The sequence below is a fragment of the Hydractinia symbiolongicarpus genome, chromosome 10 (genome assembly GCF_029227915.1).
Source record: "Hydractinia symbiolongicarpus strain clone_291-10 chromosome 10, HSymV2.1, whole genome shotgun sequence".
In the NCBI taxonomy this organism is placed as follows: domain Eukaryota; kingdom Metazoa; phylum Cnidaria; class Hydrozoa; order Anthoathecata; family Hydractiniidae; genus Hydractinia; species Hydractinia symbiolongicarpus.
The window spans coordinates 3,945,615-3,973,031 of record NC_079884.1 but is presented as its reverse complement, the minus strand read 5'-3'; the positions used below and the strand labels follow the sequence as shown (position 1 = coordinate 3,973,031).

General features: G+C 34.2%; 5 protein-coding genes across 5 annotated transcripts; 1 reads left to right on the top strand and 4 right to left on the bottom strand.

The window, feature by feature from the left end:
* Window positions 1-1,924: 1,924 nt before the first annotated feature.
* Window positions 1,925-4,600, bottom strand: LOC130662840 (steryl-sulfatase-like). Its single transcript, XM_057461783.1, has one exon. It carries the CDS (start codon window positions 4,015-4,017, stop codon window positions 2,305-2,307), a length of 1,713 nt encoding a protein of 570 aa, XP_057317766.1. The 5' UTR covers window positions 4,018-4,600; the 3' UTR covers window positions 1,925-2,304.
* A 420-nt stretch (window positions 4,601-5,020) lies between these two features.
* LOC130662844 (elongation factor Ts, mitochondrial-like) lies at window positions 5,021-6,758 on the bottom strand. Its single transcript, XM_057461786.1, has 3 exons — window positions 6,605-6,758; window positions 6,237-6,523; window positions 5,021-5,733 (listed from the first exon to the last, which is right to left on the bottom strand). The coding sequence occupies exons 1-3, from the start codon at window positions 6,642-6,644 to the stop codon at window positions 5,113-5,115; spliced, it is 948 nt and encodes a 315-aa protein (XP_057317769.1). The 5' UTR covers window positions 6,645-6,758; the 3' UTR covers window positions 5,021-5,112.
* Window positions 6,759-7,311: 553 nt separating this feature from the next.
* LOC130662846 (DNA-directed RNA polymerase II subunit RPB3-like) lies at window positions 7,312-8,651 on the bottom strand. Its single transcript, XM_057461788.1, has one exon. It carries the CDS (start codon window positions 8,604-8,606, stop codon window positions 7,785-7,787), a length of 822 nt encoding a protein of 273 aa, XP_057317771.1. The 5' UTR covers window positions 8,607-8,651; the 3' UTR covers window positions 7,312-7,784.
* Window positions 8,652-15,767: 7,116 nt separating this feature from the next.
* LOC130612810 (uncharacterized protein K02A2.6-like) lies at window positions 15,768-16,115 on the top strand. Its single transcript, XM_057434161.1, has one exon. The coding sequence runs from the start codon at window positions 15,768-15,770 to the stop codon at window positions 16,113-16,115; it is 348 nt and encodes a 115-aa protein (XP_057290144.1).
* A 2,814-nt stretch (window positions 16,116-18,929) lies between these two features.
* LOC130662849 (uncharacterized) lies at window positions 18,930-20,572 on the bottom strand. The gene is made up of 2 exons (XM_057461790.1): window positions 19,897-20,572; window positions 18,930-19,784 (listed from the first exon to the last, which is right to left on the bottom strand). Exons 1-2 carry the CDS (start codon window positions 20,114-20,116, stop codon window positions 19,348-19,350), a joined length of 657 nt encoding a protein of 218 aa, XP_057317773.1. The 5' UTR covers window positions 20,117-20,572; the 3' UTR covers window positions 18,930-19,347.
* Window positions 20,573-27,417: the final 6,845 nt, after the last annotated feature.

The following is a 27,417-nucleotide window of genomic DNA, read 5'->3' as shown; positions in this document are numbered from 1 at the left end:
GTGAGTGATGGTTGTGCAATGTGCAAAGTTTTAAGTAAAAAGTTGCAGAAAAAAACACACTGTATGTTCAGGAAGATCTGGAGAATTAGGATGTGTAAACAATAGGCTTGGAGACTTTAAGAAACCTCCACGAAAAACAGATATTTAAAACCTGGACGAAAAAAGGTTGAAAAGCAGGTCTTTGATTGAAGCATAAAATGCAGTTAATTTGTAAAATAATAAAAATTCGAAATACCGTTAAACGAAATTCAAAAAGGCCATGTAAAATCTCAAGCAAGGTAACGTCGACACCATTTTAAAATTTTAGAATCCTTGTAACATTAGTAATCTAGGAATTACCTTCCAGTCAGCTAATGGTAATCTTTTACTCTGTGTTGACATATTATCTGTCGATCTAATAATCCAAATAAGATTTTTATTTAATAAAAACTACAAATAAAATCATACTTCATACATTTGTTAACATATTCTTAAATATCTTGGTCATTTTATTTTACAACAGAATGGATAAACTAAGTTTTCTTTAGATGTAAAGATCATTCCAGGCAATTCTAATGCAAATTACATTAAAAATAACAATTTCAATCTTTAATGGATTACCTTACCTATCGGTGGGAATCCAATTAAAAAATGCGGGCATATTTTGATACATAACAAAACTCATATACGAAACGACAATCCACTGTCCAAAACCTGTGAGCCCTAATATTCTGGCAAAACCAGCAGATTTATGATTGTATATGTTGACGTCTTTTGGAATGTTCAAATATGCTCGATGAGCAATCTAAGAAAGAAACACATATTATTTAATGTATATTAAAAGACCTGATTAAAAACAGTCATGATGAAGATGAAAACTTTCCTAATCCAGATCTGGGGCTGACAAAAAGGGGATAGTTAATAATATGTCAAAACTGTAAAGCAAAATCCAAGTTACAACAGAACAACAACTAAATCTATTTTATATTATGCTGTGAAATTTTGCTTTTTTATTTTTGACACTTACAAAATAATAGGTCTTGTTACATTATATAATTTTGACTGCGGCATTGCATTCATAGCATAAATTATTTACGAGACAAACTAAAAGACAGATTGTTTTTTAGATTTTGTAGTCAAAATTTGAAAGACGATGTTGTATACACATTGTAATGACTCTTGTAAGTTTAAGTGTAGGAGAAATATTTGCCTTTTTTAATCCTTTAGTCTTACTATTTTTGACTTACCTACTAAGCAAACAAATGTAAATAATAGTAGTCTATATTTTAAAGTTGACACCAAGAGGGAGCAACATCAGGATTACAGGGATACATTACGATGTGAGCAAGTGCTGCAGTTGAATGGATTACAATCTTCTCCAACACACATATGTGGACATATGTTTAGAGAATGTCCCCACTATAGACACACTTTTAGTATAAAACACACACAGGACATTCGAATGAAATTGCAGTCTTGACGTGGTTGTCCTATAATTTATGCATGCATATTTGAATGTGTTTTAAAACATTGTTTATATATGCGTATCTGCAAGTAGTCCTTCTGTGACCTATAAGCTGCAAAGTTTTAGATTCACGTTGATAAATAGCTAAAAAACTGTAAATTGTGCAATTACATTTTTTCCAATAAAGTTCTGTATTCGCATATATACCTTTGATTGCTTCCATAGTAAAGATAACTGTGGTAGCCTTAACACATATTGTCTCTGCAAGCTTGCGAGTGTCATATCCTCAGACCATGATGTCAAGTTTTTGTTATTCTAAAAGAAGACAGAAGCAGGCGGTAAGCACTTTAAAAATGAAAACAAGGTGGTAGTTTTTTCAGAAACCAAATCTTTGAACAAGGCACGGAATTGGGGAATGTAATTCTATATGACATTCAAAAAAATTACGCACAAAAAACAAAACTTGCAAAATGACAAAAGTGAATAAATGTCAGAATGCTTTTTCACATGGAAATAGAATACATATATAACTATACCACAAAAACACAAAATAATTTGGAGAAATGTTGACATTAAAATGCTAACTAATTATATTCCATTATACATGTTACCAAATTAAAAAAACATCCAAAATATATTTATTTAAATTACGGAGCTTTATACAACATCTTCGGGTTAGTAAAAAAAATGTTTTCTGGAAATATATAATCGTGATAAGCTTAGATAAGCTAAATGTACCCGATGACCTTCATAATTTTTATTGTTTCATTACAAGAGCAAGCTCATTTGTAAATAATGCAGGGCACCTAAATTATTTCTGAATGTATTATCTCTGTATGTATGTCATATACTTTCAAAACTTAACAGCTGCAAAATGGATAGTTGCAACACATTTGTCGTTTTAGAGAAAAACTGTTCTTTACAGTGGATAACTGACTTTCAATAGGAGTAAGGGTACTTTTATGACCTTCCACCATACCAGCAATAAAGGAGAGTACTTCCTTATAGCGCAAGCTGCTTGAAACCAGTGAATTGTTTTCACCTGGATCTGACTGCAATTCGAACAACAAGGGAGTTTTTAAAATCTCCACCCCATCACCAAAACAAGGACAAATATCCAAACCACAAACCTCAGTCCTGTTATCCAATATTGGAATTTCATAATGAAGTTTCCAGATATGCTTTGTGTATTTTGGAGCACAGGTAACAGCTTGCAGGCGTGTTCCACAATAATGAAAAAAACATCTATTCTTATTAAGGTTGCCGCCTTTAAGAATTACACTTATATCCTCTCCATCAAAAATGTCATTTGATGGCATGGACACACCTGTTAATGAAAGTAATGTGGGAAATAAATCCAAAGCACTTGTTGGTTTATCATAAATAATTCCTGCAGGAATTTTTCCTGGCATCATGACTACAGTAGGGACTCTGATACCTCCTTCCCAACTTGAACCTTTGCCACCCTTAAAAATACCTTTAGAACCGCCATGTAGTTCACCATCAACATACATATACAATGCTGGTCCATGATCAGATGTAAAGTAAACAAAAGTACTTTCAGTTAGGTTAAATCTCTGTAAAGTATTAAGAATTCTACCAACTGATGCATCCATCTCTTCAACATTGTCTCCATATTTTCCATGTTTACTTTGACCAACAAACTCCTTGCTAGTTGCCAATGCAGCATGAACCTTATGATAGGACACAACAGCCATAAATAGGTGATTTTGGTGCTTCTCAATAAAATTTTCCACCTCTATTGTCAACTTGTTGGTAAGGGTTTCAACTCTGACAGGTTGTTCAACCAACTCATTGTTTTTCAATAAAATACAGTTTAGTTGTCGAGATAATAACATATTTAAAATGTGCAATAACCACAGAACTATGTATAACCACAACATTAACAAAAGTAACTTCCTCATTGGAAACAAGAAAGAGAAAGTGATAACAACAGCTGCTAACACGAAAGGCAAGAAAAACTTAGTTTTGGGAAATTTTAGAATTGGTGTAGGCAATAATTCACTACCAACACCAAAATCACAGTCCAACAAATTTGTTAGCGGCATTCCAAAATAGTAATCAAATCCACGATTCAGTGGAGAATAACTAAAATCTTTATCATCAGAATGTAACCCTAAATGCCATTTACCGAAATAACCATTTGTATAATTATTTGTTTTCAGTAATTCTGCAAAGCCTGTTATGTTTGAAGGTATTCCAGAAGAACTTGAAGCAGAAGTTATGACTCTTTGTTCAGAAAGACTAGATGCGGTCAGTCCATACCTAACTGCATAGCGACCAGTCAGGAGAGCCGCACGACTTGGTGTGCAAACAGACTCAGCAGCTAAATTGTGATTTAACTTTAAACCTCTTTTGCACATACTGTCTATATTAGGTGTGTGTAAAGTATCATTTCCATAGCAACCAACGTCTCCAATACCTAAATCATCAGCTATAAATATCACAATATTTGGTCTGGATTTAGGAATCAAATCAATGTTTGGTTTTGTATGGCTCATAACATTCACTGCTTGGAATAGCAGCAAAAGAAGTGTATTCCTATTCAGCATAGTACCTATAAATAAAAAAGTTTAAGAGATTACATGTAAATAAAAGATAATAATAAATACACTCGTATTCTTTAATGCAGCATGTAAATCTTATAGCATGTTACATTGACTTCCAAAAAATTTAAAAAACATTTGTAAAAACAATCAAGAAGTGCAGAAGGTTAAAACTCATAAAAATTTATGTAAAGCCTTAATTTACAAATATGTTTCAATCATTATTGCATACAGAGGAATTCACCCTGCTTTACTCTATTTGGTCTGGGGTATTTCGAACATACCATGACCGATAACTCAATAACTTTTCATAGGGTTGTTCAAATTGAATTAAACTTGGCCCACTTATATTACGTCATAAAAGGAACAAAATGGCAGCAATAAATAAGCAAAATGATTCTTCTTAATGAAACAAAGTTGTGTTATTTCAAGTTCTAAGGATAATCCTAACAGGAGTCATGTCATTAAATTTTCCCATATTAAGGATTTCAGAGATTTTTAGGGGTAGTTTCAAGTAATGGCCAATATTAACACCTCTGGAAGGTATGGGACCTAAAAATTTGGCATTCAGGTGTCTAATAGATAAATATTGAAACTCAGTAAGTTTCATAGCCATATAACATAGCAATAAGGAGTTATTAAAAACTTACCCCTCCGAATAGGGTTAAAAGTACATACATGTACATATAATAGCCAAAATTTTCACAGAAAATTCAGCAGTTTTTTTCAGGAAAATTTTGTACACTTTATTTATATAGGCATGGTTTCAAGTTTGGTACATTGAAACTCTTGCCTAAATTATTACATGCACGGTGCTGTGCTATCCCTAAAGATTCTACACATTTTAAAAAATATTTATTTAAGCAATACTTGCTTCACTATGAAAATACAATCCTGAAATATATAAGGAAAACCTTTTTTTACTGTTCCTTGAAAAATATTGGTTAACTTAAATAATTATTACTCCAATAGTGGAAAAGTAAGAAAACAATAACTTGTGTATGTCATGTGAAAATAAAGTTTTGTTAATTTTCATCCTAAATAATGATTATGAATACAAAAAATAGAAAAAATGTTATTCTGGAATTTTGTTATAACTCTTTACTCATTGACACCATACCTTACAAAGTCAACAATTTCAACATTATTTTGTCTAACTATATCTTTTATTTTTATTTTATCGTTTAACAAGTATTCTTGAGATAGTAATGCCTCTTCGTCATTATCATTGCCATGCGGAGGATGTAGAAATTGTGGATTCATCCCAATAACATGCTGACTAATTCCATTGGCAAGCTGTTTTAAATTAATAGCATCACAATCTTGATGTAGTGGTTTTAACACAACTGTTGAGGCATACGAACCCATAAAGCAGTTATTTATACATGCAGTGATATTTCCATGAACAGCAGTTCCAACAATATTTTCTCGGTTTGTTGCAATAGCTATCGCTCTCTTTAATTTCATATTTTCACCGATCTTGCCTACTAAACTGACAAGATGTTCTTGTAAAGTTACACTGCCATTTTTAACTGTTAACGTTTGTAATTCGTGTTGCAAAAGAAACTCTCGCAAATGTGTTACATCATTATTATTCAAAGAGTTTACTTTTTGGTTCTGTAAAATAACTTGCTGCCTAAAATGTAATGTTGATTGTGCTGCTGTAGAAACAAGTTCTTGAAATAATTCGTTTCTTGCAACAAAATCGGTTTCGCAAGCCAACTAGAAACAAAACAACACAATTAGAAGCAATTATAACAATATCTCTAAATAGCATTTTAGAAAAAGTTAAAGGTTAAGCTCAAAATGTTGGGCAAATTATTGATACTGTACATGGGCAGTCATAGTCATTGATATATGATGTATGATAAAATAATATTACCCTTCTTTGTTTTAGTTTAAATAAAAAATTGCATTTTTTAATATGTCTGTTAACTTCTGCTCTGTAGCATTATCCTTAGGTACACAGCTGAACAGGACAAAAAGATCATATTGCATCACATACAACATACTGATACTCGGAGCGTTTTAGAATATCAAAGGTGACTTGAGGCTCAGAACAACAAAATTAAGCTTTCTACTTATGGATCTATCTGCTAAAACATGAGTTCAGAGGACTGGTTTGCCAAGTTGGCACAGAATGGCTTTTTCTTAGATTTCACATTGTCAATTAAAAATGAATGATTAAAATTCTAAAGGTTGCTATTATAGGTTTATAATCTTACTTCCACTATAGCAACATAATTATCTTCAGCTAATATACCAACCAGCCCTTGATTTGTTGAGCGTTTGTTGAGTTTTTTAGCTTTTGACCAACCTTCTTTTTCTGCTTGTTCATGCAACCAGAGTTCAGCCTCTTGAAGATTGTTATTGCACTGCTTCAAAGCTTCGTTACATTTTGCAAAAGAATATCCTGTTCCTTTCCTAAGATCTGTAAGTAAAGCTTTCTTCATTCCAGGGTTTGTTGAGCTTTGCCTTAGAAAGCACCAACGATAAGGCAGAGAAAAGATGGCTAAAAAAAAATAATATTGTCGAGGAAAAAATAAAAGCTGTATCATCAACAATAAAAAAAAGTGGAAGATAAGAAACATACCTTTTGGTCCGAAATAATTTCTAATATGATACGCTAACATTTTTATTGTTATCGTCTATTTAATGAATAAACACACTGCAATAGAACAATAGATAAGGTCACTATAATAATACTCTTAGTGATAGCAGCAAGTATGCTGTCTCTCTTTATAGTTAAATTTCATGAGGCTTTTCAAAAAAGACACGGTTAACTAGCAAATTCCTCTTTGTATGTTAACTGTTTTCACTTTGTATATAGTATACATCATTCTGGTTTTAAATGATTAATGACGTACACCAAATTCCAGTTGTCACAAAAATATTAGGAATAAAAAACTTCTTGTTATTCTATAAACATTAATTAAAATGACCTGTGTATTTTTCTACGTATACAGAAACTTATACCAATGCAGTGTGCATAAACATGATCACATTTTACCAAAATATAGTAACAACTCACTTATGCATATAATTAAATGCTTAATTCAGTGCCCCCTGTTCTAAATATTTCAAAATAAGCACTCATCTAGAATATACCTTTACTACAAAAGGAAGGCAATTCGAATTTATATAAAAAAGAGGTGAAGCATAATAACTAAATATTGATTTTTTTAGCCCTTCTCAAAAGCTTAGCCTCGAGCAAGGCAATCAATTTGAAAACCGCAGACAACTTCCAAACACAATGGGTCAAGGAAAAATAAGACAATAAACAATTTTTTCCCCAAAATATCTACAAATCCACTGCATCCTATATTTCTGTTTAAAGCTACAATATGAAGAATTAACTTTGCCTCAGCAACTATATGCACATACAATAGTTTGATTTTAGTTGGGTTAAAATAATAAACAGACATGATGTTGGACACTCTACACTGTTACAGATAAGAATTGTCCTGTTTAAAAAACAATTTACAACGGTTTTTTCTTCTAATTTACCTACAACTAAAAATAATATTATGTAAATTTTAGCTTCAGTAGCCTTTACTATATGTCTCCTAAATAACAGGTACATTAAAGTTATAATATTAACTATGAGACAGTATTTTTTAGCAAAAACTAAAAGTTTGGTTACCAAATATGTTTTCAAATAACTCTTCACAAACATAAACTTTACAATCAAGCAGTGTCAATGTAAATGCAATTAAAAATTGCCAACATTCACAGAATATGGTCCAGTTTTTAGTTTCAATTTTTATCAGCAATCAGATTGCCAACACATCTGCAGCAATTTCATGACTGTGCTGCGTTTGCAAATCACTGAGTTTTTTCTTTAACACAGACAATCCAGTGAGCACAATATTTTCAGGTCGAAGCGATCCACAGCTTTCCACATTATAATAAAATGTATCAGCTTTTGCATTAGGGTCAAACTCGCCTTGGTACTGATCTTCATCAAGCTGCGAGTACTCGCTTTTGGGCCACTCTTCAGGGCGAGGGTAGGTTGTGTGTCTTAAAACATTATCAGGATCATATTCAAACGCTACTCCCGCGGTTGGATTCCACTTTGCATGCTCTTTGCCAAAACCTTTCTTTGCAAAAGCTCGTAATTTCAACTCTTGTCCTTTACGCAATTTTACGATAACAATATCATAAGTATCTCCATATTCTGATTCATCTTCTTTATTGCGTGATGTCACTGGGATAACTTTAGGGTCAGATGAGATTAAATCTCGACTAGTAACGTGCCGCGTTGTCTCATCAGTACATTTTACTTCTAACGTGAACTCTACGGAACATTCCACACAAAAGTCCATGCATGTGCAATTCCGTGAATAATTCATACGTTCAACAGATTCATCACTTGTTAATGGTATTAACCCAACTCTGTGTGCAATAAATTCATCGTGCAACACAGATGTATTATTTTCAATCTGGACCCAATCAATTGCAATTGTGGGCACCTCTGCAATAAAAATTCTTCGAAGACTGTTAGCCATGGATAAATCAGTACTGTCTAAAGTGAACTTTACGTTCTCATCAGTTAATTCTGAGATTTTCACTCTTGGCTGACTTGCATAAGGCATTTTAATGTTATCTTTGCTTTTCTAAAAGAAAATCCATTTTTGGAATTACAGTCACACCTGCTAAACTGCCTACCTGTAAAGCCAACTGCCTGTCTAACGCAACCTGGATTGCTATTTCGCATTTTCCAGACAAGATAATAGTTGTGTCAGACAAACATATTTTTCGAAGAAAAAAATGTTTCAATTTGCCAGAATATAAACCATACTATCATTCACTTTATGCACATGCAAAACTTTTTTGCTCACCATTGAAAAAAAATTAAAATAATCTTTTCCCTTAATTAGGAAAAATAGGTGTGCTGAAGAATTATGAAGGGGTGCATCCAAGAAAAAAACATATTATGTGAGTAAACTGATTTTAAGCATGTGCCAAAGCATGCTCGTGCAATTGTACTACCTTATACCATTAAAGTCAAAATAGTTTTCAACATCTGTTCCAGCAAATATTTCAATATTATGACCTTCTCAAGCCTAGTTACGAGTGGAGATGTAGGATATATATCACATATATATATACCTTTTTGGCAAAATAAAAAAAGACAAATGATGTAGACAATATTTAGACAATTATAGTCCAAGGTATCTTTGGCTACATCTGAAACAAGTTGCCAAATATTGCAACCATTAATCATAAATTATACAGGCATTTTTAATGGCTCTCACAGAATTGGGACAAAAATAATGGACTATTATAGGACCGTACTTTTATATAAGTCATTCATTCAAGGAAATAGCAAAAAAAATTTACAAAAATTCCTTTTGACTTTATCATTATACCCCCTGAAAATTGTGTTTAGGCATTATTAAATAAGACTTGATATGATTTTAATGATCTTTACTTTAAGGGTCTCCTTAAGAGACAAGAGAGGAGTTGAACGTCCTCCACCATACCTTAGTTTAAAGGGGCGATTGTGGAAGTCCCATGAAATGCCACATAGTGATGGTGTCACTTTAAAAAACACCCAGTCCGGTCTGTGAACGGTTGGCGCTAGGAAGGGCATCCAGCTGTAAAACACTGCCAAAACTCTTTATTAATGGCCGTAAGAATAGTTGATCAGACAAACTGCGTAAACGGGGCTGGAACTCTAAGGAGTGAAGGTGTCGCGCACAGATGTGAGCATCGTCAGACCGTTACCCAGCTATCACATCACAAGGTAGATAACACTAGGTTGAGGATGGCTAGCGTAAATGTTGGTACTCTGAGAGGTAGAGCATGTGAAGTAGTTGAAATGTTAGAACGTAGATCTGTTGATATGTGTTGTGTTCAGGAAGTTAGGTGGAGAGGAGCTTCAGTGAGATTTATGGAAGGTAGGAGGGCAAGGTATAAGCTTTTTTGGATTGGTAATAGTGATGGATATGGAGGAGTTGGCATATTCGTTGCAGAGAAGTGGGTAGAAAAAGTAATAGATTTTATGCGTGTTAATAGTCGTATTATAGTGATAAAGTTTTTGATAGGTAATAGGATTGTCACTTTTCTGTCAGTTTATGCTCCACAGTGTGGACACAGTGAGGAAGATAAAGATAAGTTTTATGATGAGTTAATAGCAGTCACATCAAAGTTGGAGACACTGAACTTGTCATGGTGGGCAGCGACTTTAATGGTCATGTTGGGAAGTCATCTGAAGGTTATAGAGGTGTGCATGGAGGCTATGGATTTGGGAGCAGAAATAAGGAAGGGGAGAGATTGCTTGAGTTTGGAATGGCAACGGACATGGTGGTTTGCAACACATCATTCAGTAAGAGACAGAGTAGGCTGATAACATATGAGTCAGGTGGTTGTAAGACACAGATAGATTACTTCCTGGCTAGAAAGTCAGACAAGAAAGTGGTGAAGGACGTGAAAGTTATATCGGGGGAAGAGTGTGTTTCCCAGCATAGGTTGCTGGTTTGTGATATTATCTTGAAGAGTGTTAAAGAAGCCAAGGGAAAGTACAGGCCCCGTCGAAAAGTCTGGAAGCTGAAGGAAGAGATTGTAGCAAGACAATTTAGTGCAAAAGTTCAGCAGTTAGCCTACAATAGTCAATGTGATAGTGACAATGTTGAAAGTACTTGGACTACTTTGAAGAATTGTCTTCTAGAAGCTTCAGATGATACCTGTGGATGAACGAAAGGACCAGCTAGACATAGACAGACCTGGTGGTGGAATAATGAGGTTGACCAGTGTATAAAGGAAAAGAGGAAACTTTGGAAAGAGTGGAAGTCAGGTGGTAGTAAAAATATTTACTTAGAAGCTAAGCGTCGCGCTCGTACAGCAGTGTATAAGGCAAAATCAGAAGCAGAGAGAAACAGATTTGCAGATGTGTTAAGAAGGGAAGACCAGCGCAATGAGGTATTCAAGATAGCAAAGCAAATGAAGAAGACTAATCAAGATATTGTAGGTGAGAAGTGTATACGTAATGATGATGGTGTTTTGGCTAGCACAGAGGAGGAGAAAAGGGTAGCTTGGAAGAATCATTATCAGAGGTTGCTTAACACTGAGTTTGATTGGGACGAGGATAATTTGTCTTATGATGATGTCGTAAAAGGGCCAGCTATGCAGATCAAGACATAATGGGTAGTGGAGGCTATTAGGAAATTGAAGATTGGCAAGGCTGCAGGAGTATCAGGTATTGTTGCAGAGATGGTAAAAGCATCTGGATATATCGGAGTTGAGCTTATTACAAGTCTTGCTAACCAGATTATAAAGGATGATATTATTACCAGTGAGTGGCAGTCGAGTGTAATAGTGAATTGTTTCAAGGGAAAGGGTGATGCATTAGAAAGGGGTAACTATAGAGGTTTGAAGTTGGTTGATCAAGTAATGAAAGTTATTGAAAGAGTGATTGATAAGTTACTTAGAGAAAGAATTGATATAGATAAGATGCAATTTGGTTTTGTTCCAGGGCGTGGCACTACAGATGCAATATTTTTACTCAGACAGCTTCAGGAAAAGTATTTAGGAAAGAGAAAGAATCTCTATTTTGCCTTTGTAGATTTGGAGAAAGCTTTTGATAGAGTGCAACGTAAAGTTATTTGGTGGGCTATGAGAAAATTAGGTGTGGATGAGTGGCTAGTTACGATGGTACAGTCTATGTACAGCAATGCTAGAAGTCGTGTCAGGATTAACGATTCACTTAGTGATGAATTTAGTGTAAATGTTGGTGTACATCAGGGTTCTGTACTTAGTCCTTTGTTGTTTATTCTAGTCTTAGAAGCGCTGTCGATGGAGTTCAGAACAGGTTGTCCATGGGAGTTATTGTATGCAGATGATTTGGTTCTCATAGCAGAGTCGATGGAAGAATTAGTTGAAAAGTTTGAGAAGTGGAAGAAAGGACTAGAAGAGAAAGGGCTGAAGGTAAACACAGCAAAGTCTAAAGTCATGATAAGTAGCATTGCAGCCAAGTGTGACCTTGTAGTTGGAAAGTGGCCTTGTGGAGTTTGCAGGAAAGGGGTTGGTAGTAACTCAATTTTTTGTCAGACTTGCAAGCATTGGGTACATAAGAAGTGCAGTAGTATTAGTGGAAGGTTAAGAGCTGACATGCAGTTTGTATGCAAGCGTTGCAAAGGTGAGATTATAGAGAATGAAGTATTTCCAGCTTTAATGATGTACAACAGTGGCTCGTTAGAGATGGTAAAGAACTTCGTTACTTAGGTGATATGTTGGGCAGTGAAGGGGGTGTTGGAAGAAGTGTTACTTGCAGGATAGGTTCTGCTTGGAAAAAGTTTAGAGAGTTACTTCCTTTATTGACTAGCAGAGTCCTGTCAATTGAGGTAAAAGGTAGGTTGTATGAGGCCTGTGTAAGAAGTGTTATGTTGTACGGTAGTGAGACATGGGCAGTGAAGCAGGAAGATCTTGACCGTTTAGAAAGGAATGATAAGAGAATTGTTAGGTGGATGTGTAATGCCAGTCTGAGAGACAGAAAGAGTTCAGATGAGCTAAGAAGCAGGCTAAGTTCCGTAGAATTAAAGATGTTATCCAGATAAGAAGATTGAATTGGCTGGGGCACTTGGAAAGAATGGAGGAGGATAATTGGGTAAGAAAGTGTAGAGACTTGATAGTTCCTGGGGCAAAGCCCAGAGGCAGACCGAGAAAGACTTGGCAGGAGGTTATAAGGACAGACTTGATAGAGAGGAAGTTGAGTTTAAATCTAACACAGTCTAGATCAGATTGGAAGAGGGTCATTAATATACCCCGTCCAACCCATGCTAGCATGGAAAACAGACGTTAAGCTGAGAATGATGATGATGATGATTACAAAATACATTTATCTAATTAAAAAATGATTATCATTATCACATTTTAAAAATTTTGGTTTGTTAAAAATTTATCAGTATATTGTTCAAATACTCTGATAAATTTGTGTCCTGAAATTTTTTTTTAGTCAATACACCATTAAAGAGTGCTTTAAATAGGATAAGGAGATTGAAAGCGCAAGAATAACCAAAAAAATGATAAATTACTAACAATGTTACTTTTTCATCAAAATCATGTACCACAACAGGTTTTTTTGGTATTTTGATCAAATTAGCTTTTGACGAACAAAGACAGTGGCAGATTTATAAACAAATTATAAGGAAATTTTATAATTTGTGATATCCAAATCAGTGTCTGATATTGTCCTTAAGTAACGAAAGGGTTGTAAAGCCTTCTTAAATCACTCGCTGACTTCATATTTCGCCTTTTTCGCAGACGTAAAGAAAACAAAATTTACAAGTTCGATTAATCGCACGACTAAACAAATCTGCGCTTGTGTGGGGGCATGCGCATGCGATGACACACCTCTCCCAAAATGGTCAGATTGTATAATATTTTATTTTAAACGATCAATATACGATTTTGAAATGAATTTTTAAAAAAAAATTACAGAAAATTTTTTTTCTTTCAATTCGTTTCAAAATAGTTTCAAATCATTTTGCCAATTACTAATTGTTTTGCACATGTTTCCTATTCATTAGGAAAAATTAAAATTACAGTACTGGAATAAGGACACCAACATCGTCAGTAGGTATCATGCGCGACCATCACAATAGAAAAAAATGTTAACAAAGAACTTTGCGATAGTTGTGATGTTTTAAAAAATAACAATGCTATCGCGATCGTCACCATTAATCGTGATTGTCGCAATGGAACGTGAATAACATAAAATTCTTTTGCATTCTATATTTTTATTGGAAAATGGGTTTTTGGAAATAAAGCGACTATAACGTAATTAGTTGTTCTACGGGTGAAGTCGATAGTAGCTTAACAGAATGTATAGTTGGAACAACAAGCATATTTTTTGTTTGTTTTTTAGTACTGTGGCATTATTTTTTTTTCATGCTAGGGACAAGTGGGAGTTTTAAACTTGTGAAGTGTCTGAACTAGCGAATCTCTCAGTCTGAACTTCCTTGTGTGTCTGATTGCAGAAATAATAATAAGGAATATAATAATTATCACAGATTGTCTATAACAGCAATGTACGGAACATTATTTTCTAATGTTTATATAATTTTTTTATTAATTTATACCTAGGCAATCACAGTTCAGTGTGCATGATAAAATAAATTGTAGGAATGAATGGGGAGGATAGTTGCATGTGTCTTTTTAATTGTATTTTTTATTTATTCTTGCTTGTTTGTTGCTAGCTACAGTAGCTAATTGTGATGTTTACTTCAAGATTGTACAGATAACTTACAAATGCCTACAACAGTTGGCAGATTTGCGCAGCAGGCACACGGACAACAGATTTATAGCTAGCTAGAATATTTTTGAAACAAAAAATCCACCTATAAAATTCTGCACTGGAAAAAGTTTCCTGCTAACACTCAGTGTTAGTTGAAATATATGGTATTTCAAAACACAAAAAGACACTAATTGAGACAAGAGATACCAGAAAGATCAGGAAAAACTACGCAGCAGATGGACACACAACACACAACGTAAAACGTGCCCGCTGCTAAGGCGCCATTATGCTTTTGACCAACCAGCCGCAAAAATGGGTAAGTCGTCCACGTATTACTTCCTGAATATGAAGGAGATAACATATTCAAGTTAGACCTATGTGCATTCCCAAGCCTTGTGGAGATAATGATGTACTATTCTCCATAAAGCACAATGTAGAGTGACGCTCATCAATGTCTGTTGTCGAGTGTAGCAAGCCCTTTCTTTCCTTGCAGTACAATGTAGTAAAGCGTAATTTTTCGCAGTGATGTGTAGCAGTACGTTATTTTCTGTAGTAGGGCGTAGTAGAGCGTATTTCTCTGTAGTAGAGTGTAGTAGCTTGTAGTAGAGCGTATAATAAAATAAAATTTCAGAACAAAAATCACCGAAGTCGGCACTATGGCATTATCAGTTAAGCGCTCCATGTTTCTCTTGTTTCCCTTAATTTTGGCCGGAAAATGATCTGAATGAAATCTTGTATATACTTATACTTATACTTATACTTATACTTATACATATACTTGTCTTGTTTTGATGAATTAAGTCCTGAATACTTTTGTATGTACCGATTATCTCTTGGTTGAACGAAACCGTTTTTTGTTTCACAACATTAAAACTTGTTAACATATGCCGGAACAAAGTTTAGGCAAATATGTATCACACCGTCTTCGTTAAGGATTAATCTGTTATGCTTTCGAATATAGAAGAATCCGTTTTTTGTGAAGCAATTGTTAATATATATTGAACGATTGTAGAGAAATACACTCTACTACAGAGAAATACGCTCTACTACAGAGAAATACTGTTATTAATTTTGTCAATACTTTGCAAGTATTGACAAAATTAATAAAGAACAATGATTGGTACAAATTAGAACAAAAAGATAATGTTTTTGAAAAGGCAAATCTACAGGAATTGAAAACTTACCGTGATTTTTCCAACGAACTTACAATAATAGATAACCAACATGTCATTTTACGTCGCAACCGCATCATAATACCCCAAGTATTCCGTCAAAGGATACTCGCAATAGCACACGAAAATCATCTTGGTATTAGCAAAACAAAAGCTTTATTACGTAATAACATTTATTTTCCTGTTGTGGATGAAAAAGTAGAAAATTTATGGAACAAATACATACCATGTGCTGCAACAATCAAACAAAATACACCACCACCTATGCAACCTTCAACGTTACCACCGGACGTCTGGCATACACTAAATATTGACTTCCTAGGGACGTTACGTAATGGGAAGTGTTTATGACTACTAGAGTCATAGATCAAATATCAAGATATCCAGAAGTAGAAATTACGAATAGTACTGCTGCACAACAGATTATTGAACTGCTAACTAAAATATTTTTAACGCATGGAATACCTTTTAAAGTTATAACCGATAAAAGCCCACCATTTCCCAATCACAAATTCAAAGACTTCATGACCGTAAATGGCATAAAACATCATAGAATTACGCCTCTGCACCCAAAAAAGAATGCAGTTGTCGAAAACTTTATGCGCAACTTAAATAAAAGACTGCGAACAGCACAAATAGAACAAACTATGTATGATCCCCAACAACAATCAAAACCAACAAAAAACGTACCCTAGACGAACACTTAATAAGCCAAGATGTTACCATGATGATCCCTAGCATTTGAATAATTAAGGGGAAGATATTGTACAGTTAAACAATCGAGACAATGCATAATATACGTAATGTAAATATGAGAGTCAGAAAGAAAACACGTTGGAGATAGAAGCACGTGAATTTCACTATTTACAATAACCAGGAGTTAATTTTCCGCCATTTTTGTACGTTACGAACGCAAATGAAAAATGTTTTGCGATTAGTAGCCGTTTGACTTTAACACTGAGATATTTGTGTACATGTAAGGTACAATCATCAATCGATATAGCGTACAGAATGAGTCTAACCACAGTCGGTGTTGTGCACTAGACTTTCAAAGTAATATAGGATGTCTTATTAAGTAAAGAATTTATTGAAGTACCCTCTACAAAAGAAAAGTAAAAGGGAATAGCTGCAGCATTCTGTAATGGAACTTAAATCTCTGTTAGCTCAGTTTCTTAAACTTGTTTTTTTCTAGTTTAGCATCGAATTTACCATCACAAATTTGATTTCAAATAATCACAACGTGAATAAATGTTAGTATCTTATTACACCCTCAGTTGACAAGCTGACAATAGCTTCACAATCGGGAAGTGTTGGGTTTCTTTACAGTCCAAAAGCTTACCAAACCTTAAATTTTTAAGTCGAATTAATTCAAGAACCTTTTATGGTTGTTTCAATGGAAATCCAGCAGTTACTATCATCTTCATCTTGTAGTTCAAACTTAACCTTATTCCCAGCAAGGTTGGGTTTGTACTACAAGATGTCTCTTTTCTATAACCGGGACGTCCAGACGAACGCGTCCTGATGTCAGAAAATATACAAGATGCCCTGGAGCACTGTGGTTCTATTCATTACTTTTCACAACTATCGTATTCGATGCAATTGCAAATGAAAATAGATTGAACTACACAGGAGGATGCGACCTTTAAGACATACCAAATTACAAAGCACAGTCGGAAAACTGTTGGGATACAAAAGAAAAATCGAACAGTGTTTCAAATAGTAAACCATATAATTTATTCCATACAGCAGGATTAAGCCATCTCTGTGTCCCAACCGAAATACAAATTTAGAAAGAGAAAGGACAGACAAAGTAAGAACTAAAATCAAACAGCGTGTACTACCGAGAAGAGAAGAAAAATAACAACAAACAGGTATCAACAAAAAGTTTTTACAACTAACTCTTGAAAAAAAAACTAAAAGTAGTTCTCCTTGAGCTTAAAAATGCAAGAAAGGAACTTAATAATGTATATAATATAGGACAAAGAAGGTATGTCAACGAAAGGATATGCACAATGTCTTTAAATGGTCAAAATTGTTCTGGGGAATCGTAAATGTGTTGACAGGCAGGCGAGTCACAAATAGAGGTCACAAATAGGCGTGCGTGGATATAGAATAGACCAATTCTGTCTTGCGATCTAGTAAAAAAGTGTCACAGGTTATTACGCCGAATCCCGATATCACGGCCAAGTTCTTGTGGCTTTTGGAGCCGTTATTACAGGGTAGAACATAGTCAACAAGACAAAATGCCCTGGGCACGAGGTTGCTTAGTGCTAATTCTTGGCGCTAAGCCTCCGTCAGATGTGAAGACAGAAGGAGAGTGTTAAATTCCTTGGCAGTTTTTTAAGTATTTTTTTTTTACTGTAAAGAATAGATTCTCAGATCGTTGAAAAGGATTTTAAACGAGGATTTGTGGTCTACACACACTTTACAGGAGCGCATAATATCTAGGATACTTTTTATTTTAGAGATTGACAATACTTGTATAATAATATAACATTTTATTTCACGTTTGTGTCTGAGAAGGGGGGTAAAATCTAAACGTCCTTAAACTTACGTTTGATAGAAGTAGAAAACCACCCCTTCGTGTGGGGCGGAAAGTGCGCTTGCACAAACTGTTCGTCACGGTGCGCCATGTATAACTTGTCTCACAGCATAGGGCGGGCTATCCCAAGAACGGATTATTTTTAATAAAATAGCGCTTCATGACTGGTCGCGTTGGCGTTCCTATATTTAATTGAAAGGATTTTTGGTATGCGGAAAATGGTTGGTTTTTGCTTTGGCTTGGGTAACTTCCGTACTATATTGTTTATTTTTTTTGCTAGCTGCATTGTCTTTTAGTCCAGCGAGATGTGAAAGGATAGCAAAACTCAAACTTGGGATTTAGTTACGATTCCTGAATACCCTGGGCACTTCTTAGTGGTTGAAGTAGCTAGCCACGTAGAGCGTGGGCCCTACTAATTGGGTCTGCGTAGCTCAAAATGAGCATTAAATACTCTAGGACTCTCCATCTAAGCCATGGCCCCTCCTGGAAATAATAGACAGGGTATAGTGGCGCCGTAGATTAGTGGTTATAGCTTTCGTACTCTGTGCGGGAGACCGGGGTTCGATTCCTCTTGACGGCGATTCAACATGGGCGAGTGAATTTTACCATAGCCCCGGGTTAACCCAAGCCATGTGAGGGAAATTGGGGAGATGGCACACTGTGTGGGCCGTTGGATGTTGCCGGGAGTTGTCTAGTAGAGCGTGGGCCCTACTAATTGGGTCTGCGTAGCTCAAAATGAGCATTAAATACTCTAGGACTCTCCATCTAAGCCATGGCCCCTCCTGGAAATAATAGACAAGGTATATCCCTGGATATTTGTGAGGCTAGCCATGTAAAATATGCACATCTATCTATCTATCTAAGCCAGCTAGCTAGTAGCTAAGTAGCTATAGATGACTTGTTTACAAAGAATGCACATGTGCAAGCATTTCTGTAGGTACAAATTATCAACAACAGACCATGGTGGCTGGACAGCTGAACATCATTTTTTTTTAAATTTTTGAGGTTTTTTTTGCTAGCTAAACTTACCCTATTTTTAGAACTCAGATGACTCCAACACTACATATTTTAGTGATAGCCACCTTTTAGGAAAACATTAGTTACAACAGTCGATTGGTAGGTTCAAAATTGTGCTAAAAATAATAAATCAAGGTCAGCCAGTATATATACTGCAAAGCAGTTATCCAAATCAGCCAAAAATACTCGAAAATACGTTAACATTTCATCCCCAGGCTTTCTTTGCTTATTACGGCCCCGTCATATGGGATATGGAAAAAAAAAGTTAGTTTTTAAAATTAAAAAACTAAATAATAACAGTTAGTTTAAATGTGAGGCTGAAGTCAATTATTGCAACTGGAACAAAACCAGTTTTGCAATAACTCCTTCTAAAAACATAGTGAGGCATGTCTTCGCATTTTTCTGTGGAACCATTCCCGACATTTGTTGCGTTCCACCATATCCTTGTCTTCATTGTTATTATTTCTACAGTATGGCATTCTACAGGAGCAAAAATAATTCAACCGTTGTAGATTTTCTTCTTCAACGCAACATTTTATCTTTAACGGTTGGAAAAGGTTCCATTTTAAATTAAACACTATTGCTTTCGGATTTAGGAAGATATGCATAACAGTTACTGACTTTGTTTCGCAATGCTTCGTTTCGCTTTTGTTTGTGAGAAATATTTCGTTCAATACACCATGACAACAATCCATGTATTTTGCGTCCAAGATTACAAATGAGGTTCCGTTGAATGTCAGCTCTTTACCTTTTCCGTTGTCTATGTCTTCAAATTGAATCTTGTGATTTACGATGTTTATTTTTTCTGAGATAAATATAAAACAATATACCTAATACCTATACCTAAAATATACCTAATAAAGTAAAAAGTTTTATTGTTCTCAGGAATATACTTAAAGTATAAACGTTGTACTCACTTGTGTCTAATGTTCTCAGGAATATACTTAAAGTATAGACGTTGTACCTCCATATTCTTTCTCCAAGGTTGTACTCACTTGTGTCGAATAGCTTATCTTTTTTATAGATGGAATATTTCCAGTCGGTATTAATTTCGTGTTGAAGAATAATTTCCTCTGCTTCCGTTCCAATATGTTTTCCTCCCAACGCGAAAATGAAGGTGAATCGATCGCGAAACATTTTTAAATAAAATGAAATAAAATTAAAAAAAACATGAGTTATCAATTTTGTATAAATAGCAAATCTTATATTTTTCTACTAAATAGAAAAAGCACGTGCACAAAATTTTATGTTGATGTTGTGTTCCGTATTTTTCCAGTTTTCTTTATGTTCGGCATATCTCCAGTGCAAGTGCGACATGATAAAAAAAATACGACCTACCATTCGACTCTTGTAACTAATGTTTTCCTACCTTTTAGCAGTGGTACAATTTCGCCACAAAGGTACAATTTTGCCACCCAGAAATAAGTACTATCATTGATGTTCGCCTCTTCTATGGCATGGATCCATATATCTTTTATCCATGGTATGGATAATAGAGGCAAATTTCCCTGGACTGCTGTTTCATATCTTTTTCAGACCCTTTATTTTCTCAATTTTTAGTTTCCTCGCAAGTATGGTCAACTTATATATGGATCTAAAGAAATTTTATTTGTAAACTCACAAATTTTTTATCTACGCGAGTAACAAAGGGCTTGTTAAAATTAGCATTGGCTAACCTTGCATCATTTAACCCAGCAGATAGATAGAAAGATGTGCATATTTTACATGGCTAGCCTCACAAATACTGAGGGATGTACCCTGTATATTATTTCCAGGAGAGGCCATGGCTTAAATGGAGAGTCTTAGGGTATTTAATGCTCTTTCTTGAGCTTCACATACCCAATTACTTGCCCATATTGAATCGGCACCGAGAGGATCGAACCAGGGTCCCTCGCACAAAGTGCAATGTTATAACCACTTAATTGCTTTGGGTTCCAGAATAATAACACAAAATTATTAGAAACAATGTATTTCTATTAGAATAAGTAGATACTTCTATCTCTCATACACCTGATGCTCAGATGCCCTGAGCGTCAGGCGCATCGACATGTCCTGAGCGTCAGTCACATGCTAATTACTAGTGTTTTTATTCAAACCCTGAGCGTCAGGTGTATAAGAGCATCAGGAGCATCGACATGCTTTGAAAGTCAGGCGCATGTTTTCTATTCAATCGCTACTGATTGAGATGTCCTGAGTGTCAGGCACCCCCCAATGAGCGTTAGCAAATATGTTGAACACATGTATACACACTCTGAGCGTCAGGTACATTTTTTAATGACATGTATCAACACATTACTGGCCTAAATGGCTGACGAAGGAAGCCCAACACACCGACCAATTAAATTAGAGGCTTCTTACAGACTCGTTGATTCTAACACTGGACTAAAATCCTGACATAACATGAGTCAAAAAAAATGCAAAGGAAACCTCAAGGCAGAAGCAACTGTCTGGTTGTGTTGTGCTACGTGCTTCTATAACAGTTGTGATGCAGTTGTCTTCAATTGCATTAGAGACACCCATGGTATTTCGATTTCGATTCCATTCCACCACAGTAATAATTGAATTGGTATCTTCCATCCACCACTCGTTGATGTCATAAAATAAAGAAAAAATAGGTGAAGAAAATCAATATATAAAAAAGGGTGGAAGGGTGGGTAATTGTAAACTGTATGGTACATCTGAAGAACTAGCACAGTGTGGGATGTTCGGGTTTTATATGCGGCCATTAATAATCAAAACCTGGGCAGGGTCCAATTCCTTTACAGGCAAGTGAGACTACTATCCTGGCAACCTTTAAGATCAGGTCTATATGTAGAAACCACCCCCACTGTGCAAGGCTCTTCATGGCATCCTCAATGATAAACTCAATGGTAAACCTATTGTATACTAACTACAATGCTAAAGAACTGTAAATCTGTCACCACAATTAACACGAGCAAAACTTGCAGTTTAACTCCATAAAACTACGGCGTCACAAAGTTATTTTGATATTGACGTTAAAGTCGTGTTATTTTCGTTGTGCCGTAACGCCAGAAAATTTAACATATTAGACATGCATTTTTCGGCAACATCAAAGGAAAATGAACACATCCACTTTGGCTGTCACAAAAACACAGACACACTTGTGTATTATTATGTAGACTAGTCTAAATGCACATAGACAGGATAACAGTAAAAAAGGACCGTTATTTAAATTTTGATGACGTCAGCAAGGACCTGTCAAGAGACAATATTTTTCTTGGAAATTTGTTTACTTGTTGCCTCTATTGTGTAGAGCTTGAATAGCTGATTAAAATAATGTATTGGAACATTTGTCTTGGACAAACAGCTGAGGAGATATAAGGGTTTAAAATTTTTGCTGATGTCAGCAAAAAGGAACAAAAATGGAAAAAAAATATTTTTAGAAATTTGTATACCTGATTATGATTAATTCTTGTATACATATCTGTCCAGCCTGTCATTGTTTTATTTTATTGCCTGACCAACCTGATCTATTTCCTGAATACACGAATTGCGATTCAATCAATGATTGAAAAGCCTAATAAGCCAATCTGTACATACTAGCTAACCACTTTTATGGTGCTGCAGCTTTGTGACACTGTAGCTTTGTGGTTAAAATTCTCACACTTTGTGCGGATGGGCGAGTTAATGTTACCATAGCCCTGAGTTAAACCACGCCATGTGAGGAAAATTGGGGAGATGACCCACTGTGTGGGCTGTTGGATGTTGCAGGGAGTGTCTGGCAAAGAGCGGACGATAATTAGCTCTATATATATATATATATATATAGCTTGAAATGAGCATTAAATACTGTAAGACTCCCCATTGAAGCCATGGTTCTTCCTAGAAAAATAGACAATGTATATCCCTCGATTTTTGTAAGGCTAACCATGTAGAATGCGCATAGCTTTCTATCTCTCTCTGACCTAGAAAAAAAATTATGTAGACTATCATTAACTTGGCCCGTTCATAGTTTGTAACTATGATTACGGCTGATACCTAGCCATGTGATCCTTGATTTGGAGGTGAACGCTGATGAGACACGGATGAAACAAGTCGCATAATTGCACTTACAAGCAAAACAGGCAATAAATATTGTTGGCATTATTCCTTTCAAAACTATTTTTAATTTTTTATAAAAAGTTATAAAAAAAAATTTTTCAGAAATTATATTCACTCAGCTAACCAAACTTTTTATGGAACTCGGGGAGCAGTTAATGGCTCACCTATTATTCCATTTCTCAAAAGTCAGCGCATCTTTGCTTGTAAGAAAACGATTGTTCGCCCCTTATCGATAGATCTGTATAACTAGCTAACTCAGAAAAAGTCAGCAACAAACTAATGACTATCACTACTTAACTATCTTTACTTAACTATAGCCATAGTTAAGTAAAGATAGTTATAAACATTATTAGCTATACCTAAATTTCTCAGTAAAAACAGTCAGTTTACCATAGTCTTATGACTATGGTAAAAAGGTGGGGTTGAGCAAAATAGGGGGTTTTAGGGTGTGGTTGCTCTATATTCTTCGTAAATTGTTGCTTCTTAGATTACCTACTTTAAGAAAGACAGATCATTTAATTTAGCCTTGAAACAGCAATTGCTTATTTTGTATTGTTTCAGTTTGCAGCCAGTTTCCATTTCTTTCTTTTAAAAGTTAATTCTGTTTATTCATTAATATATCTAATTTCATATTTCTGGTTGTCAAAACCTATTAGAAAAAAGAATTTAAAGTTGACAGTTGTAAAAAGATTCAATAAACACAAACAAAGCTTGTAGCAATTTTTAAAATTGACAACATTAGAAAATTAAGGAGACTTTTCTATACATAAGAGATCTTGCGGAAAGTTCTAAAAATACATACCAGGTATTTTTAGTCAAAACGTATTGGAAAAAATACCAGGTATTTTTAGTCACATTTAGTGGCTATGAAATATGAAATGCAGACAAGAGCACAATTTAATTTGCTAGAACCTTTTTTCTAACTATCCATGTGTCGATTGTAAGTAATTAACGTTGTTTTTTTGCAGGTTCCATATCTTTTTTTAACAACAACAATACAAAGTGCTTTCTGATGTCTTTGGATATAAGTTTAAATTAAAAGGTGTTTGCGTTACATATTCATTACAGGATAAAGATAATAATAGCTTAGCCTCAAAAAATATAATAGGGGAGGGGGTGTTAAAAAATAGGGGGTTCTTATCCCTCTTCCAACTATGCAGTTTAGATTGTTGTCACTAGATCTGTGTTCACACTTATTTCCTTGTCTTTCTCTATTATATATCTCTCTTCACGTTTTTATTGTATTTCAAACAAAGCCTGCCTTGTGGCAAACAATACTTGTCCTGCCAATCAAAAACGTTTGGGAAAGTGAGACCAGGGCAATATGTGAAGCACTTATGTGTAAATGCATCAACTGTATAAATGCACAATAGTCTCACTTATCATTTATTTTTAATTTTTCTTAAAAGTAAAATGTTGTATCTTTCTGTCTGTTACTAGCTTTTCTTAGAATTGGATTATTATTTATTTCTGATTTTATGCAAATAGATAGAGAACAATACCCCTTTGAATGTGACGAAGTCAGTTTTTTTAGAAAAATCTTATCGGCTCAAAAATATATGCGCAGAATGAGACAATAAGGTGAGAAACAAACAGTTCTTACAACATTTCAGGATTAAATCATTGGTTTTTGCTGATGTTTTCACAATGACAGGAAACAATAGACACTTGAATGTGACAAGTCAGTTTTGTAATAAATAATCAGATCAAAAATAGAAAATTTTTGCACTAAATTAGCAAAAACATCCTGAAATATGGTTTTTAGGACATTTCTCAGGATTAGATCATCAGTTTATTCTGTTTTTTCCAGCCTAATAATTGCAAATTTATGGCTAAAATGAGTCAAAACGGTTCAAAATACGGATTTTTGAACTTTTTTCTGAGGATTGGATTATTAGTTTTTGTCAATGCTTTAAATCCAGGTAGGTCTATTGACATTGTGCTTGCTTCTTCAATTGTTTTATCACCAATTTTTATAATGACTGACACAACAAAATAGCCATTACCAAAGGAAAAATGACAAGTGGCATTCAATGCTCCCAGACCACAAATGCAAAGAGTTTTTCTTCTCTACAGTCAACTGATTTTTTGCAAACTGGCTTGAACCCTGGTATGTATGGTATATAATATAGAAATATTTTGGTATGTGTATAGCATAAGATGCTAAGTAGTAGTAATTTGTGTGCCTAAATCATTATGGTAAAAAAGCCATATGTCTGTTATAAGTACTGAGGTTCTTTTTTATATCCTTTCGATATCACCTTATCAATATTCATATTGTCAAATCATTACAGCACATCTTTAGCTAGTAAAAATGCTATTTAGCACCAACAATGTCTGTTAGAATGTCTAGAAAAATAAAGATTTCTTTGTTGATCCAAAACCAGTGTAAGGGCAACAAATTTAAGTGATATAGCGACTCTAAGAGAAAATTGAATTAACATTTAAAAACAAACAGAACACTTAGATATGAAAATAAATTCATTATTAATGCCTGTCATATTTTTGGCAGGCTAATTGTTGTGGAATCTAAGTTTGTAATGTTTGTACTTCGAAAAAATGTATCAACAATAAAAGGTGGTAACGAACAATGTTATTTTTTTTAAATATTAAAGGTGGTTTAATTTAATCATTATAATTATTGTTTGCTGTTTTGTAAAATAGAGTAAATTTATATTTTAAAATAATTGTTCTAAGATATCCAGTCATATTAAAAGCCTGTTATGTTTGTATGTGAGATATTTTTGTCCCTGCAATTATAATCTATTGTAATTTCAGTAATGTAATTGAATGTAATTTAAATCCAGAATGTATGGTTTCTAATTAGGAGGTACAAAAATTGAAAAAAATCTGTTTACAATGCATGGTATGATTCTTCGTTGCTATAGCAGTGATATGATTTACCTGTCGTTGTTTAGTAGTACTTTAACATTGACAGCTGATAAAAGGGAATTATGCTATAGTTTTTGGTGTTTTTGGTTTATACTTAGAGTTTATGTTTTTTTTTGTGCTATCGTTATTGCTTTTATTAGCTATATGTCTTACAAGTATAACAATTCGTTTTCCTGGGTGAGTATTATATTGAAAAAACTGTGTGCATATACGACCGTTTGTTGATACTTGCACCTTGTTTTATTTGACAGGATTTTCTGATACTTATCTTTCTTTGTTTTGATGATAAATAAATGTCTTAATTATTTGGGGATAGAAAGTCCTGTTTTCTAAAGCAGTTTTGGGGATACAGGTGATATTGCAATATTGCAATTTTTCATACACAGGTAATGGTAACACAATGCCATTTTTTGCACTGCCAAAAATTTTTGTTGCAGCAAATTAATTTGATTTCATAAAAATTTTTTAATAAAAACGAATAATGCGCTTTTTGACAAAATGTTGTGAGGCGTTGTTGCTATGGTAATGCTGAAGAATACAAAAAATAAAATGGAGAGAACGTTTCGACATTTAGTGAAAAACAAAAATGTAGATTTATGGCTATCTGTAAAAAAAAAATTCTTATTTATATTATCTTACAGACAATTTAATTTAATTGGATTTAATATCCAATAAATAGTTTGAACCATAACATCCCTAATAGATAAATTAATAAATTTTTTATTGTAAAAATGTAAAGTGTCTTTATCTCATCTTAAGTTCTTGAAAAAGTCTGTGAATAGAAATAAAATGTCCAAACATCTTTTCCAACACGCATATTAAAAAATAGCCCTGTGATATTCCCACATTTATGTAAATTTTAAGTATTTTAGCTTGCATTTAGCTGCATAGGTGGTGCAGCCACAGCCTATTTTATTTAACAAAATCGCATGCATATGTATGAATAAATCACAGCAGGGGTCCGGTGCTTAAGGTTGGTGAAATTTTCAATGCATTGTGAGCTATTAAAACATTAAAAATGGCTAACATATACATATTGACATAAACCACTCTCTTCTTATTCTTTGGATTTAAATGATTTATTTTTAGAATATGTTAGAAATACTGCAGGACAAGGAACCATTACATTAGTATAGCATATAATTAGCAAATATATAACATGAGTAATTTGCATAATTATAAATATCCCCCAAAGTTTGCTAATATACATATATACTTATACATGTTTATTATGTGTCGTTTTTATGTAATAGTGCCTTAAATATGTTTATTCTATATATTATTAATACCCATAATCTATATGCATGTGCACAAAGAAAAAGTTATGCTACAAAAACAGGAATTAAGAAATGTTAGAAAAACATCCTTTTTTTACTTTTGAAAACGGTGTTATAAAACGGCTGTTTATTATACACAATAAGTACTTGAAGTTAGTGTTATTCCAAAACAATGTATCATCTAGTAAATTATGTAATTTGTGTTCA

Bases quoted from the DNA above. Each gene is read 5' to 3' on its own strand.
- LOC130662840 (XM_057461783.1), bottom strand. From the start codon at position 4,017: ATGCTGAATAGGAATACACTTCTTTTGCTGCTATTCCAAGCAGTGAAT.
- LOC130662844 (XM_057461786.1), bottom strand. From the start codon at position 6,644: ATGTTAGCGTATCATATTAGAAATTATTTCGGACCAAAAG. The intron at 6,524-6,604 runs GTATGTTTCTTA...ATTTTTTTTTAG, and splicing joins AAATTATTTCGGACCAAAAG to CCATCTTTTCTCTGCCTTAT. The intron at 5,734-6,236 runs GTAAGATTATAA...TTTTGTTTCTAG, and splicing joins ATTATGTTGCTATAGTGGAA to TTGGCTTGCGAAACCGATTT.
- LOC130662846 (XM_057461788.1), bottom strand. From the start codon at position 8,606: ATGCCTTATGCAAGTCAGCCAAGAGTGAAAATCTCAGAATTAACTGAT.
- LOC130612810 (XM_057434161.1), top strand. From the start codon at position 15,768: ATGACTACTAGAGTCATAGATCAAATATCAAGATATCCAGAAGTAGAA.
- LOC130662849 (XM_057461790.1), bottom strand. From the start codon at position 20,116: ATGTTTCGCGATCGATTCACCTTCATTTTCGCGTTGGGAGGAAAACAT. The intron at 19,785-19,896 runs GTGAGTACAACG...TATTTATCTCAG, and splicing joins CCTGAGAACATTAGACACAA to AAAAAATAAACATCGTAAAT.